The 16,782-nt window shown below is 39.0% G+C and overlaps 1 protein-coding gene across 2 annotated transcripts; it reads right to left on the bottom strand.

Moving 5' to 3' along the window:
- Positions 1–3,089: 3,089 nt before the first annotated feature.
- Positions 3,090–16,597, bottom strand: LOC308389783 (secretory carrier-associated membrane protein 1-like). Of its 2 annotated transcripts, XM_080871308.1 has the most exons (10): positions 16,384–16,597; positions 12,108–12,228; positions 11,480–11,557; positions 9,685–9,792; positions 8,974–9,085; positions 8,541–8,669; positions 7,092–7,251; positions 6,888–6,989; positions 6,101–6,218; positions 3,090–6,000 (listed from the first exon to the last, which is right to left on the bottom strand). In XM_080871308.1, the coding sequence occupies exons 2-10, from the start codon at positions 12,108–12,110 to the stop codon at positions 5,851–5,853; spliced, it is 960 nt and encodes a 319-aa protein (XP_080727434.1). In that variant the 5' UTR covers positions 12,111–12,228; positions 16,384–16,597; the 3' UTR covers positions 3,090–5,850. The 2 variants fall into 2 exon arrangements, with proteins under 2 accessions (XP_080727434.1, XP_080727433.1); XM_080871307.1 differs by lacking the exon at positions 12,108–12,228.
- Positions 16,598–16,782: the final 185 nt, after the last annotated feature.

Here is a 16,782-nt window from a genome sequence, read left to right as displayed (position 1 = left end):
ATTAAAGAATGGCTGTTATTTCTCCTCTGTGCCCCTTCCTGTTGGCAGTGAGTCTGGTCTGCTAAAAGTTTCCTCCTTTGCGAGAGTGTCGTCCTGCTTTATTTCACGCAGATCTGTTTCAGACTCAGCAACTTGTCGCTGATGTTGGAGGACATCTTCAACTTCATAAAAGCGTTCAAGGGACTGGATGGAGATAATTTCAGCTAGTTTTTCTTTGAAAATTGTTGTTTAAAATCATCATTATAAGAATTAAAAGACTTACAGGTGGATATATTTTTTAATTAAAGTGGTCAGCAACAATATTCAGGTAGGCTGTGGTTTACAGCAGGTCATCTTAACCAGGTCTAAATGCCTATATGCACTGCGTTGTTGCCATGTGGTCTAATGAAGTGGCCACTTGAGCAGCTAGCTGTCAGCCAGACCTATGTCAGTGCGAATTAGCATCTCAGTCTTTACTGAAGCTGAAGCAGAGGCGCAAATGTTACTTACATTTTTACACGTAGCAAAGGGACTTATTTTGTCAATCACATAACAATGAACTGGTTTCCAGCAAACATTTAAAGACTCACAGATGAGCCATGTACACACAAAACCCAATTATTCTTTTTAATAATTATTATATTATTATAAACCCACTTTCTGTTGGGTCCAATTCTTTTATAAAGGTCAGAATTGTTTCAAATGTCTTTGTTTAGTAGACATATTTCTGCCCGTCTTTCAGTATATGTCGTTCATTGTAGTAAAACATTTGATATGATTTGTCTTCCCCATTGTTTCACTTTTGATATACGAGTTTCCTTTTTATTTTCACAAAACATGTTATTAGATTTTCAGCATTTAAAAAGTTGAAACTTTGATCTCTGTCCGGAATGTTTTATTAATCCTAAATTGTTAAACAAAGTGAAACATTGTTCCTTTAGCCTCTTCATATTTAGTACTACACTGAGTGTTGTTATTTTATTGATAATCTTACAGTCTTTCTCAGATGTGGCCCCTTTCTTCTGCCTACCTACAGTTTGAACCTCTTAAATGAACTCAGATTAATTTTCTTGTAAAACAAAATCTGATGCTGTTGGCTGGAAGTCACTCTAGCCATATTTACTCTGAGGTGACTCTGATCTTTACATCCTTTGATAAATACTGACCTCATCTGGTTTTCGACAGATAGTGCAAGCTCATTTCCCCCCCTGCTTTTTTCCCAGCTTCAAGTCTTATTCTTGGAATCTGCTGAATAGTTTTGCTTGACTGAGGGTTAAAAATATCTAAACTTATTCCGGGCTTTTGTGCAACTTTAATGCAATGTTGTTGTTGTTTTTTTTAATCCAAAAAACATTTAAAGCTGTTGTTAGCTGGAGTGGATTTCAGTGGGGATGAATCCATCACTTGTCTCTTCGTGAGATTATTATTTTTTTTTGTGTGTGAAATTCACAAACAGCTGACAAAAACAGGAAAAATTTTGAATTTTTGGAAGACTTTATTTATAATCCACAATCTGCATACTTGTGGTTCACCATAAGCAGCAAGGTGGTGAAATGTTAACCTGCAGGATAAACCATTCACTTAAAGTCCCACTCAGGAAAACTAATAACCCACCTCCTCTCCTTTTATGGCATCATTCTCTTCTCTTTGGTTCCCTCTCAGTAACAAAAGGTTTGTGGGTGGGTGGGGAGTCTGTACTCGTAGCCAGTGCTCATGCTGTGCTTGAGTTGACCATGTACTTAATGACATCATGCAACGTTTTTAAGGAAGTTTGGTACTTTTGTCTCACAGCTAATACTTTTAGCCAGTAGTTAATACTCATTTGAAAATTTGGTCATGCTTAATATATTAAGACATACTCTTCTTAGATGAGACCACATTTTTAGCACCTATGAAATTTGAAGTTTTTCATAATTTTTTTTTTTAAACAGTGCAAAGGATTTTCAACATAGCTTTTCTAAATTCGTTTTCATTAGAAATCATAAATTAACAGAACTGACTACGAGAATTAAATTACTAGGGTCAATATTATTAGCCTCCTGAGAAATGGCTCTTTTATTGAGCCACAGCACAAACCACTGCTGTGCAATGATGAATTTTAACTTTGCAATGCTCAAAGCTGGTAAAACCAAGTTAAAACTGAGGGTTACCTTCCAATTTACACACAGTATAAAAACTTCAGCGAGGGTGTGAGCTGTCACTTGTCATCATGCCAAAAACAAGAGAAATGACTTTAGACTTCAGTTTAGAGAAAAAAATTCGTTGATGCTCGCAAAGCAAGAGATGGATGTACAAAGCTATCACAGCATTTCAAAGTGTCAAGAACTGAAGGGAGAAATTTCATCAAGAATCAAGAAAGAGTCGCACAGTACAGAACAAGTCTCGCAGAAGTAGGAAGCCAAAGATTTGAAAGACTTGGGAAAGAAAACTCATGAGAGATGAGTCTAAAGACCCCAGAACAACTGCTAAGACACGAGCGAATGACTTAGCCAAGTTGGGAATTACAGCCTCAAAAAAGATAGTCACTTAAACCCTGCACAGTAATGAACTGTGAGCTTACAGACCAAGAAACACTCCACTTCTGAAGAAACAATGGAGAGGTGTAGAACCCAAAGTCACCATCGTCACAGGGGTGAGAGTGCCATTACTGTCAGGAAGGACTCATGAAGAAATTAAAGGCATGAGAAGATTCTGAAAGAAAACCGATCAGCATCAAAACTTGATCTGGGCCATTGCTGTGTCTTCCAACATAATAACGACCCAAAACATACGTTGGTCCTTGTGAGGAACTACCTCCAGAAGACCATTAAATCTGGAGAAGCTTGAGAGAATTACCAAAGAATGGACTGGGATTGACAAGACAATATAAGAAGGCAATAAAAAAATCCAAAATAAATTTAGGATGTTTGGAAAGGCTGTCTAATAATAATAATAATAATAATAATAATAATTCCTTGCTCTGTTTAACAGCATGGAAATTCTTACATTTTCATCTATATGTCTGTGTGTGACACAGAAGATAAGTATAATGGGTACCTTTTAACGTTTTTCTCTACAATGCAAATATGAGCATAATTTCATACAAAGAGAAGCCATGAAACATATAGAAGAAGAATTTTATTCAGCGTTAATACAATAAATATACAAAACTCAAACTACTGGTCATGCGATTGTAGGTGAAACCTTAAAATTGCACAAACATTTAGAGCAGATAGTCTACCATTTGTAAACTGCACAAAACATACACACATCCCTTCATATTTCATCTCAAAAACATTGATATATATTAATATATATATAAAATTTAAGAGATGTGGATCAGCATTTTAATTTTCATTGTTTTTATACCACAATTCATGACTCTAAAGCACAGCTTGAAGCCACAGTCGGTCTACAGTACAACGCACAGTTCACATTGCATTGCAGCTTCATGTTTATATTAAAACTAACAGCAAAACCTGGAAGTGTAATTCAGCCTGATGCTTTTTAACTACTGTACTGGCCCAAATTAAGCCAGTGTGTAGGGAGAAAACAACTTAAAGAAATACAGAAAAGGCAAGAAGGAACCCACAGCCAGACTGTCCTGCACACACATTAAAAATTAAAGACCCAACTCCCTCCGTCCACACCCACCCACACACACACACGCACGCACACAAAATGCAAAATCAAGGAAAGTGTTTTGCAGTTTGAATAACACATAGAAAGACAGATTCAAAGACATTTTAGCAGGTGGAATTGTATTGTTAAATCTGATCACAAAAACGAGAGAGTAAAAGAACAGATGTGGTTGTAGTTTTGCTTGACTTGTACATAGATTTATTAGTTTCAGGTTGGCCATTCTTGTATTTTGCTCGTTTGTGTTGTTGTGTTTGCACATCTCTGTTGCTTGTGGGGCTCGCACACAAGAATTTCACTCGCATGTGCTGTGCCAGTGTGCCTGCACATGTGATGTGACAATAAAAAGTGATTTGATTTGATTTGACTTCCAAAAAATTAAGAATACACAAGTGTCACAACACAACATCAATGTACTGGCCCCTTTTGTCAAATTTAAGTCACTTTTATTGTGATTACAACATACTGATACTGATTTACAAGACATACTTAAAACCAGAGGCCTGTCAAATTTTGTACAATCTTGTATAATATTTAACCTCGTCATGCAAGCGGAGAGCATCCTGAGTAAAGCTGAGGTAAATCTCCAGCACTGAAGGGAAGCTAGAGACGAATTACACTTTCCTTGCTGATAAATCGTGCAGCTGTGTGTATGGAGTAGTGGCTCTCTTTAGCAAAGGACACAAAATGGTAGGCTTCAGGTGAAAATCAAGCTGACTCAGCTAATGCAATAAAAAAGCAAGTTAAGCATCTAGACTACTGAGCAGGAAGGCCTGAGGGCACTGTTAGAAGTATCTGTACTGACTGCCAACGTCAGAGAAAGAACCCCAAGTCCAGATTTAAAATGCGACTTGCTGAGATATGCAGATCAATAGAAGCAGAAGATTTCAGTCAAATAAATACTTGACAATTACCTTTAAAGTGATACTCTAATATCAGACACTGCTTGTGGATTGTAGCTTTTGCAGAATGACAATTGTTGTCTGCTTAGATGGCAAAACAGTGCCATCAATCTGTGATCACAATCTACTTCTGTCCATCCCTGTACTAACGACGCAGACTATAAACGATGGCGTAGCCACTGTGATGTTGCCCACTGCTTTGTCAACTCTGAGTTTTGAAACTTGATTGTTAGCACTTCCACAGCGCCAAAGCTGGATTTGGAGCCAAAAGTGACCATATTTGGATGAAAGGGTGGAGTGGCTGATGTTAGCGAGCAAGTAAAGTTGTCGCGGCTCAACCCGTTTCTTGTTTAAAGCTACAAACACGTTAATCTAATGGCTACACTTGGAGATTTTACATTGGGAATCTATGGGGGCTGACTCGCCTTTGGAGCGTTTTTGGCACTTCGGTGTGTTTCGGCCCCGGAAGTTGCCGTTTGCCTAAAATTGAAGGGTTAATTATATTATTTTATTTCTTGCTTCATTCTAATTGTAATATTTCATTAATGACAGAAATATCTTCCTTCTGTTATTCACCAGTCTCCACCGGTGAGTGCTGATACTTGGGTAGGTAAGATTTTAGATGAGATATCACTTTAAGGAATTTCAGGCTAAATACTTTTTACATACCCAATTCTAAGTTGAGCGAAGAGAGTAGAAAGCAAAGCAGCGGAGTGGAATGCACAGCATTCATCTTCAGCAGTATAAAGTTACTCCATTGGGGGTCAGCAGTGTTAGGCCATACACTCATGAAAGAAGAAAGCACCGAAACAGATCAAATAATGCTGCTTTAACTCAAAGATAACTTCCTTTTGCCAGATAAATAAATAAATTCAGAAAGAGAAAGTGGTGATTAGGTTGATAAACACACAGAAAGCAAGCATCTGTTCATGGTGAGAAATGCCCAGGTAACTTCAAACAGTCGGTTCAGCTACATTAGAATCTGCCTGAAGACGAGCAGGCCTCGAGGACAGCAACAACATTTAAAAAAAAGGCACACAAACCTTCATTTAATTGGCCATACATCCACACAAACCCTGAAATCCACACAGAGACAAGAAAGTTGAGCACTCTAGTTAAAGGACTCCTAGAGTGCACGGTGTTGCAGGAGCAGGTAGACTGGGACAAGAGAGCCTGTTTGAAGGTTGAGAGGCTAAAGATTGTAGATGAGTGGATGTTCAGCTGTAGCACCCCCACAAAAACCCCTTCAGTAGTGTCAGAAAGATGGGGAGGGGGGCGTAACTTGTTCAAACAAGGCAGTTATAAGTGGAAGCTGGATACAGAGGAGGGTCAGATGAGCGAGCTCTCTGCTTCAGACTTGCTCCTTGAAGGCTCCTTGTGCAGCCCTGGAAGCAGCATTAGCAGTGGCCGTTTGTACAGTTTTGTTAGACATGACGCCCGTGGCAAACTCCTGCTGTGCCTTCTCAAAACTGGCACCGGTGGTACGGTACATCCCATGGACCTGAGGGGAGAAGGAAAGGCGGAAAAGAGGGTAAAATTAGGGCCTGAAGAGTCTGTAACAGACATCACTCAGATATCTTATAGGCTGACTGTGCATTTACCTTTTTGAACATGATGAGAGACAGGACAGCCAGAGCGGTAAAGAGAGCAGCAACGAGGATCATTATAATGCCCACTGGGATGCTTTTATTCAGGCCAGTCAAAGCTGAGATCCACCCGCTAGGGATAAGAAAATCATTAACACACAACAACGACGTGACAACTAACCAGTCTCACTACCATCTCAATCCTCTGAGAGAACTACTTGTTTAAAATGCTGTAGTTTACTTGGGTGAAGTCACACACCAGGAGCACTCAAACTACAGAGGGTAAAGCAAAGACCCGGCCTCCACACTACCTAGACCTAAAGGATGTGCCACCATAGACACTTACAGTGGCACAACAGGGACCTAGACAGTGTTATCCATGTGGCATGTTGTAGCTGTTCACTGTAAATACTCACTAGACTAAATGTATATTCTAATAAATTTTTTTTTTTTTAAATGGTTCTTAACTAATGCAGGGTTTCCTCCTGCTTTCCTCCTAAAAGCAAAACAAAAACTGCAAGAAGAAAAAAAAAAAAAGACAAGTTCAATATCTAATTAACACAAATATAGAAATATTTCAGGCTTGGTCTTAATCATCGCATTATCTGATCAGTTCATGAGATCTACGATATAGAGTACTGATACTTTTCTCAGTATAATACTAAGACCAAAATCTAGACTAAATGCAAAGCCAACCACCTCACTAAGTAACCCCAGATGTGTCTTTGTAACATCTGTCTTACCTAAAAATGTCATAAAAATACAATGCTATGGAAATTTATTTTAAGTCGTGTTATCTTACCTGGCTCCCCAGCCAGCGATGCCAATAGACTGGATGACATAGATGCCAATCTGACAGACGTAAATGAAGAAGAAAATAAAGAACCTGAACGAGCTGTCGATCCTGTAGAAAGATGAAAGTGGAGGATATGAAGAGCACAGTGGGCACAGGAGGGTCATCGTGATTGTTGTACTTGTGGACACAATTTTGGATCATGTTGTTTACCTGAATGCAGCATAAAGCGGTCTGTACCAACAGACAAAAGAACACGGCGTGAAAAGCAGAAGCCAGAGGATCGACAAGCCAAAGTCCACACCTCGGTTTCCATCCACAGCAAACCAGGAGAGGCAGGCGATCAGGTTTGCAAGCAGAGTCCCAGTGTGCACTGAAAGGTCAAGAGAGAGAGAAAAAAAATACAGTAAATATGTGGAGGGGGACTTCGGCTTAAGTGTGACGGTGTGCCAGAACGGCTGTTTAAGTGTACATGCCAAAACATGGAAAATAAGCTGAAGGAGAAGTGTCCAATCAAGTCCTACCAAATCAAGCCTTGGATGGAAGAGGAGGAAACACTGAAACTTAATATTTAAACATGTAACACAGTGCAGGACTGGAAACAACATACGCACACACACGCGCACACAGTTAATAATTCATTACCATTTGCTCTCGAGGGCCTAACAGTGTCTGCAAAGTTAAAGGTATTACACATTCACTGAGTCAGTTTGACTGCAGGGATTTTACAGCACAGTGTGAAATATGACAATAGCCCGCTAGCTGACATAGCAGTGGTACCGAGACCCTTCACCTGAGCTTGAAAAAGATACAGCCGGTTGATTTAAAAATCAAAGTCTTTGTACTTATTAGTAAAAACGACTGAATTCTGTAAACCAGCCTTATAGCAAATCATATGATCAAGCTGCTTCATCAGGTTGCAAGACTGCGGCACGTGCATTTGTCATGTGGCTACTGAATTCTACTTGAAGTCTTGACTCCACCCCCCACATACACCAACAGAGAGTATTTTTCACCATCAGGAGCTATGAGGTTTTGACTCGGGGAGTTGGTGGATTAAACTACTCAGGACTGCTTTAAATGAGTCATCTGAAACAGCAGATTATCAGCTCATTAACAATTTCATTATTTCAGCAGATGTGGTTCTACGTGTTTGCACGTATGAACGTAGTTTAGAATGCAGTTTGCTAAAAAAGTTTGCTAGTATTAGCTGATAATTTAGCACAAATGTTTAATGCAAACAAGGCCACTTCATTGGCAAGTGCAGAATCAATGGGTGATCTCACAGTGTCTAAGTCCATCTTTTAGATACAGTCTGTGGGGAACATGCATAAAACTATGTATGCAAGCAGGAATAAAAATGCAGATGCTATCTTTTTATCAGATACGTAAGTTTATAGTCATTTCGAGTCCTTTCTTTAGTTGTAAATGGATATACACACCCTCTCTTGTCATTTTGCACAAAAAAAAAAAAGAAAAAAAGAAAAAAGGAACTAAAGAGCATGAGTAATCTGAGCTGCAGTGGCCGTCCCTGTAAGTACAAGTAGGCCACAGGTGATGCACTACTTATAGCCTAGCTCTGAAATCCAGAGGATAAAAAACTCCAGACTTGGTACAAGACAGCAAATTTCTTCTGTCAATTTTAAGAAAAAGTTTACTTACACATCCAGAGGTAGTACATGATTTTGACTGTCTTCTGAAACTCTACGGGAATGTCTACAGTAATATCGTGGTAGAAACACGGAGCCACAGGAAACCTCTCTGGGAGAGGAGGCCAGTTGTTTTTCCTGCCTACAATAGCAGGAAAAAAAAAAAAAAAATCAAAGTCAAGCTTGTGAGTTACTTCAACATCTTTTTGAAAGTGTCGCTCAGGTTTTACGTGCTGCTCTTCTGTCAGATGACAGTTAGCAGTTACTGAGTGCAAATACTGATTCCCGCTTATTTTTTGTGTGCATGAGAATTAACATTTAAATTAACATGTAGTCATTGCTTGGCATATAATGAGCCATTCTGTGGATTTATAAGCGTCATCATTATCTGTAATGCTTTGCTATGACAGCACTGATCTGTGGCTGTGTTGTGATGACATACTAACCCCCAGATACGTTGATTGACTGCATCTCTCGCTCCCGGCGGTCCAGCTCTGCAGCCTTATTTTCCAGCTCTTCCTGTCTCCTTAGCAGCTCAGCAGCTGCCTGCGACTGCTCCTGCAAACACACACACAAACAAATGTCAACACATTGGAAATAGTACACAAACTTTTTGGCCAATTACTTTCCCCCTCCCTGCTCACTAGAAATGCTCCATTTCTACTTTTGGAATAAATCCAATTCTCTGCAGAGACAGCACCAGCAGGAGAACAGACATCATAACAACACATTCCCCAGAGTCTGCTTCACAAACGAGATGCTCAATCTCAAGTTATTTCCTCCACCAACCATGATTTCCCTCTGACTCTGTGTCTACTTCTGCTACAAAGGCCAATCACAGATAGAGGCGGTCTCCCGCAGAGCCACTTTTCTGTCCACAAACTCAGTGTGAAATCAGCCGTGGTGTTAATACATTTTCTCTCAGTCTCTGCTGGTGTTGCTGGACTAAAACAATAGATGCACCACAGTCTGTAATGCTCTCACCTCAGTTCCAATAGCTTTGGTAACTCAATCAGCATTTCTTTGTGTAAAAATAAGAATGCCTTTGTATAATCTGAAAAGAAAGTGGCAGAAACTACAGCAGCAGCTGTAAGCATAGCCAAAAGTTCTACTGAAATAACTGCTGTTATTTGGCTGTATACCATCAACACATATACCTGTGGTTGAGCTTGTGAGTAGGCTGGGGGCTCCTCTGTGGGTTTCATGATGGCTGGCTGAGTGCTGACAGCAGGGCCTGTAGTCTTGGGGGCCATACTTGCAGGTGTCTATAAAGTACACATGGTTAGAGCAAAACTACATGATTCCTATAACTGCTAATGATGTGACCTCACAGTTAATCAGAGGTTTGTATTGCAATACTCAAAACACAACTAAATCTCATATTTTATTAGAGCATTAATAAAGATGCACAGCAAAACAACAAAAAAAAAAACAAATGAAAGCAACAAACGGTGAAGAGCACATGTATGAAAAAAAAAACCGTACAATACAAATTTGTGAAATTGATGAGGTTGTACTGTAGAGAGAGAGAAGCCTGTGTAAGCTCTTAAGAGAAACAAAAATGTTTGAGCCAAGCTAAGCAGTGATACAATATCCATGCTCAAAGATCTAGTGCCCAACCTTTTGCAGCCCTATAACAACATCTTTTCAAGGCCATTTCTTCACAAAGCTTCAAAAAGCTAAACTGACCACAATACTTCAGTCTCTTGGCTTCCAAACTTTTTATTGAAACAGTCTTCTTACAGCCCTTTGTCACTGATAAAGTTGCTTCTCAGATGGATTCAGTCAAATAACATTTAGATGGCTGAAAATGATTACACTGATGCAGTCACATATCTTGCGACTGCTGAAAGCGATCTTGAATTCCAAGGTGGGAACCACTGCTCAATGTTAGGATTTAGTCTTATGTAACTGCATGTGTGTATGTGCTAAGATATGTGCAGTTGGAAGGCACAAAACAACAGTGAAGCTGTTGGCAGTGAAGCTATCAAAGAATGGCTGAGCCTGTTGGGCTGCACGGGTAAAGGCTTAATAATCGGGGTCTTGCCAATGGACCCTAACCCAAGGTCTGAAGGATTCCTAGTATTCCTCTCCTGGGGAGGATAACAGAGGTCCCAAGTTTCTTACCCATCGCCATCTTTTGAATACTTTGCTACTGGAGACCCTACCAGGGGCAAGTCAAAACTCCAGCTCAATAAGGTGGCAATTCTTAGAGTGGAAGCTTTCAGGACACATGTCTTGGTGGCTTTAGGAGCTGAGCATGTGAACCACGTGATCACTATGTTCTAGCAGTTGCCTATATATACAGACTGGGCAGCGACTCATAACAAGACGACAGCTACAGACAAGAGAAAGAAACAGAGACAGGGTGAGATTAGTGATTTGGAAGAGGCTCAGAGTCGAACAATACTGGGATGGATATTTCTCAGCATTTAGATAAGGTGTTCTGGCCATGTCTAGCTGAAACAACAGGGCAGTGACATCAGCAACAAAGAGAGGTCCAGTTTGCCTGGTCTGTACCCACGACCAATAACATAGCTAAGTGCATAGAATATATGTCTGAACTATACAAAACTGTAATTGTATATTCCATTATTAGCTTGGGATCCATTAATATGATGAAATATTTTATTTAAAAAAACCCCCAAAACTAAAGCATAAACTGAGACTGAATAATCATCAGCTGCTCTTCTCTGACTGAAGAGTGTGGCATTTTACAGATAAAGCACAACTCTTTGTTGTCACACTTGTCTGCCTTGGCGGACAGATGTGGGATTTATTAGTCTTTTATTCTGCTGAATATAATTTTAAAGGAATGTGATTTTCACATGATATATTACAAAGCTGGAAAAATAAGTAAAACTTTAGGCTCAAATACCTACTGAGTAATTCTGGTGGACCTACCTGATCTTTAACCTCACTGCTACTAAATGCAAATATCCAAGTACTCACCGATTTGCCATCTGCAAAGGGATTGTACTCCTCTAACCCTGGAGGAGATGTCTGTCTCACTTGTGTCACTGATGGATCCTAAAAAAAAAAGGAAGAAAAAAGGATTAAAAGGGAATGCTTTACATGAGATAAATGTAATTGAGTAATACTATAAAGCAATACATTTTGTTTGATCTGTCTTGTCTTTGTGTTTCAACCAGGGATAGCAGTAGAAATCCCTACAGAGTAAAACCCTCCATTATTCTGCTGAGATCCAGGCCAAAGCTCTCTGTATTCAAAATGCAACAGGCCTATAATTCAATACTGGCAAAGACAAGATGATTCCAATAATTTTCACGAGAACGTCGTTATAAATAGCCAAGACCACGAGTTTCTTGAGCTGCTCTGGCAGCCAAAGACCGAAATAAAAAGACATACTTTGGTTATTCTTTGTGCTCCTAAACTGCTAAAGCACTCCATGCTTCTTTTAACTACAGTCCTAATTTGCCAGACTGACATATCAAAACTACTTTCAAAATAAAGCAAGCCACTACTTTATATTCTACCTCCATTTGCATGCAAAACTCCTTTTTCCTGTCAGTGTCAGCTAAGCTACACTGTCATACATCTCTTTTGATAATAAGCTCACCATCAGCTGCCGTCAGTCACGCACGAATTTCAAATTGTTGCTCAAGATTAACATCTAATCCGTATAGTCCGAAGTGCTGTCCTTATCCCGTCTCAGTGCAGTCCTCTCCGTCTCCCTGACTCTTAAATTTCCACACACACACACACACACACACACACACACACTAAATATTTCAGGGCCTGTCGTGTTTAAAATTTAACGCTGCACTAGTGCGTGGCTGGACAAACACATACTGCAGATTCAACGAAGTCTTCATTTTGAAACCTCCAGCTCTGGAGTTCCTGCTCCAGAACATTAAAAAACAAAAACAAAAAACAAAACAAAACAACAACCCCCCCCACCCCCACCCAAAAAACACAAGGAGAATCAGCAAACGTGTGTTCACCATGATCTTGATTAAAGTGCAGGATTCAAAAAAGGTGCACAGTTCAACCACCTGACGACACCATATCTAAGACTTCAACTCTCTGTGGTTTCTACTCATTTCACGTTTGATTAAGCTACAAACCTTACAAAGTGAGCTCTTAGCTGCCTTACAAAGTTTTTTTTATTCGCTAACATAGAGCCTAATGTCTGAGCCCACATCCAGAGAAATAGGCCAAAACAGCCTCAACAATCTGATGCATGACTGCGAGTGATGAAGCTTAGTAGGAAAGGAGCCAACGAGTACCCTGGAACCACATGTCACCATATGATTTCATGAACTATTGAACATAGCTCAGAGAAGGGAAAAAGCTCCCATTATCCTGAGGCAAGGCAGCCAGAGCCAACGCATGACAGAGAAGTGGGAGGACAGCAGGGCTTCAGCACTCGTGTTAGTATGTTAATGAACCCAATTAATTATTCACTCTCCTTGCGTCTGTGTGGTCAGCCTGTACCATCTTCCCATCAACGCTGGGTTCTTTTAAGTCTGTGCAATGAATCAAACCAACTAAAATAGATTTTTTTTAATATAGTATTCTCTGACAAAAACAAACAAAAAACACACATGCTTTCCTTGTACTGTGTAGAACCAAGCAGGCACAGATATATCACAATTAACAAATACATTGTCTGAGGTTAAAGAACCACAGGTCTAATTCTGGATTAGTCTGATTCTGACTCAGAAATTAGATCTGTTATTTATGACAAAAGGCTGATCCATTTAGTTCAGCTGTATACTGCTCTGTTTTATACTGCTAAATATCAGCAGTAGTGTGCTGTGGCTACTGAGAGGAAGTTAACAGCAAACTACCAACAAATGAGATGACCGGTATAAAAAACTTAGATAACTGTGGCTTTGGCTTCTCTTTTTGTTGTTATAACACTTGCAGGGAAGTATTTACTGCATTTACAGTAGAACAAGGTGTTGTCATCTATCAATTACTGCTATTTTACTTCCTGCTTCTTACCAGCAACATAACACGTGTTGTGTGTGGATGTGCACAATATTGACTTTTAGACTGAGCTTAAATTAAGCTTACTGTAAATAAATTACAGGATTACTACAAATACGTGGGTTCAACCACTAGTTTAATATCAAACAGATAACACCATTATGTGCATTTTGTAAATTATCCTCATTTAAAGAGCATAATTTATAATGTTCTTTGAATGAGCAATATTATTTGAGGGCTTCTAGTTTCCAAATATGAAGTTTTACTCATGTTATTTGTTGTGTATGACAAAAAAAGTTGATTTTAAGCTTTTGATGGACATAACAAGCACACTGAAGATGTTACTGCTGAGTTCAAGAAACTCAAAATGACGTCCAGATGAACAGAATCAACTTTTGGAGATCTAAATGACAGTCCATTTATTTATCTTTTAAGCATTTCATAGAAAATACTAAAAACTAGAGATGGCACGATACCACTTTTTTATGTCCGATACCGATATCATAAATTTGGATATCTGCCGATACCGATATGAATCCGATATAGTATTTTTTAATCAACAAAACTGTTTTTTAAATATCTTGCTGCATTTTGTATAAGTTCATACTCAAGTTTAAAACAACAACTACACTAAAGCTATTCTGTTATACCTGTATGCAAAAAAAAAATTTCATAGTTCAGCAATACTGATCAATCTAATAAACTTAAACCTACACCATCCTCCCTATTCTGGTATTTTAAAGAGTACTTAGCATAAATATTAAGCAACCTAACTAATAGGGTTCCAACTCCCAGCAACAACAAAAATAAATAAAAAATAGGGAACCACCCCTCACGCTCCACCTCATGATGCTTAATCGACGTAATCAACCTTAATTTGATGCAGTGTGAAAAAAAAAAATGCACAGAAATCAATTATTTTTCAAAAAATATTAAATAGATTCAACATCTTTCTTCAACAAAATTGCAGACTGCACAGATGGTACCTTCCCAAAGGAAAAAGTACTATAGCTTACTAGGGTGTGTATATATATATATATATATATATATATATATATATATATATATATATATATATATATATATATATATATATATATATATATATATATATATATATATATATTAGACTTAATAGTTACTATATACAGTAATTGACTTCTATTCATTTTACATCAAATTAAAACTTTGGGTGTCAGATAATTATTTATTAAAAGCTAGACATTTTAAATGAGAATAAGAAAGAAAAGTATGTCTTTGTGCCCCCTTTTCCCTGTTAATGCCCTATCAGCCCCCCTGGCTAAACTTTGCTAGATCCGCCCCTGCACAGTTACCAGCCGTCAGCTACATAGAAAAAGATCCTCGAGTAGAAAGTAATATTAAATACATTCTAACAACAGCTGATCAAGCTTAAACGTGCTGCTGTTGTTCAGCCGCTGGTTTCCTCTTTCTGGTGCAAAATGGGCCAAAAGCAAACTAGAGACACGGACTCGCGACAGAAAAGCCGATCAGCTGATCGTTAAGCAGTTTCATGATTGAAGTAGCAGCAGGAGAGGCAGTCGCTTGTTAAGCTTAACGCAGGAATGCTTTACAAACATTCAGAGATGGACTTACACACTTGCTTTACTTCTCTCGGGATAACTTTGTCGGAGATGAAATGCCGGGTTGCTAGCGAAACTCCACATGCTATCCAGACCACCGACAGGTCCCGCATGCCACAGCCGCTCTATCACGTGATGCATACTGCTCCGACGTGCTAACGTTCTGAGGTGAGTTACGGGGTGTTGCAAGTTTTGTGAGGTGCTTTCGTGATATTTAATGGATCGGATTACATTTTTTATTTTTCTCCGATATCCGATCCAGTAATTTAGGTCAGTATCGGACCGATACCGATACCTAATATCGGATCGGTCCATCTCTACTAAAAACAGCATTAAACGTTTAGATTCCCAATCAACTGCTAAAGACATAAACCCAGTTTGGCTGGTTGATGTTAAACAAACAAACAAACAAACAAACAAACAAACAAACACTTCTTTAGCTTATTCTTAGCATGCTCCAATCAAACAATCAATGTTAAAACAATCAATGTGGTCTTAATGAAACTGAGGGAAGCACCTCGTGATTATTTTAATTATTAAATAGTCTTATGTTTTTGGTCCATTAATGTTAGAAATTTCAGAAAATAGCAAAACTTGATTGTTTTGATGAGTACACCTGATATGAGCGGAGGAGGATAGGCCTGGAAATACCAAGGAGCACATGATCACATGAATGCTTTCATTATGACACAACACTGTGTGAGCGTAAACACAAGACGTCTTCAGTCAGACGCCTAAATAAAGACAACAGCACAATAAAGGCAAGGGAAAGGATGTTTGTCTCTGTTTTTACGTTCCTACACAGCATTACATGATCAGGTGATCAGTTTTTAACATTATCGTCTCCAGGTTGGCAAGTTAAGTCAATCACTCTAACGTAATGTCAAACATAAAAGAAACAATACGCAACATCTGAGCATAAGTTGTTTAACTAGGTCGTAAATGTGAGGAAATATGTCGAGCAGGTGGGAATTTAAAGGGATGGGGGATAATTATAACAGAACCCAGCGACCCAACCTGCTTCAGTTTGAATCAGAGCCAACACCTGGAAGCATAGCCTCATATCTTTTAATGTTATGTCACTTCTGCCAGTCAGAGTGCGGCAACATTAAGTGACAGTTCAACTGAAACCGAGCGGGAGGGTTTTGGCAGCAGCTAATTTAAAGTCGCCTTATCAGAGCAGGTTTATTCAAACCAACCCCATGCCAGTCTTTCCTAGCCACGCAGTCTTAATGTAAAATGATACGGCAGCTAAAGTTAAAGTGGCTAATGTAGGCTAATGTAGGCTGTTAAGGTTACCTGAAACGGGTTGCTGAAGTCCGGGTCCGCGAAGGGGTTGCTGTCGAAATCTGACATTGTCCAAATAGGACGACTTATTCCGCTAAATGTGTCTTAAGGCTAATATTTATAGCCAAAGTCGGCGCAGAGAGTTACAAAAGACCAACTGTTTCGAACAAATTGTAATAGAAAAGACAAGGGCTGAAGTCAAACGTCAGACTGTCCAGGTGGGGGATTGGTCACCAGCAGCGGAACACACGTGACATAACGAGACGTCAGGCGGAAGTAGGGAAACGTAAAAAAAAAAAAAAAGATCCAAAAAGTAATTTTTAAAAAAAATAATGTTTTATTTAGAAATAATTTAACGCTTTACTCACACTCATTTTTACATTTTGTCATAGAATTGTGATATTTTATCTG

This window comes from Rhamphochromis sp. 'chilingali' (assembly GCF_963969265.1).
Source record: "Rhamphochromis sp. 'chilingali' genome assembly, chromosome: 2".
Classification (NCBI taxonomy): domain Eukaryota; kingdom Metazoa; phylum Chordata; class Actinopteri; order Cichliformes; family Cichlidae; genus Rhamphochromis; species Rhamphochromis sp. 'chilingali'.
Note: the sequence above shows the minus strand (reverse complement) of the source record. Positions and strands in the feature narration are given on the sequence as shown.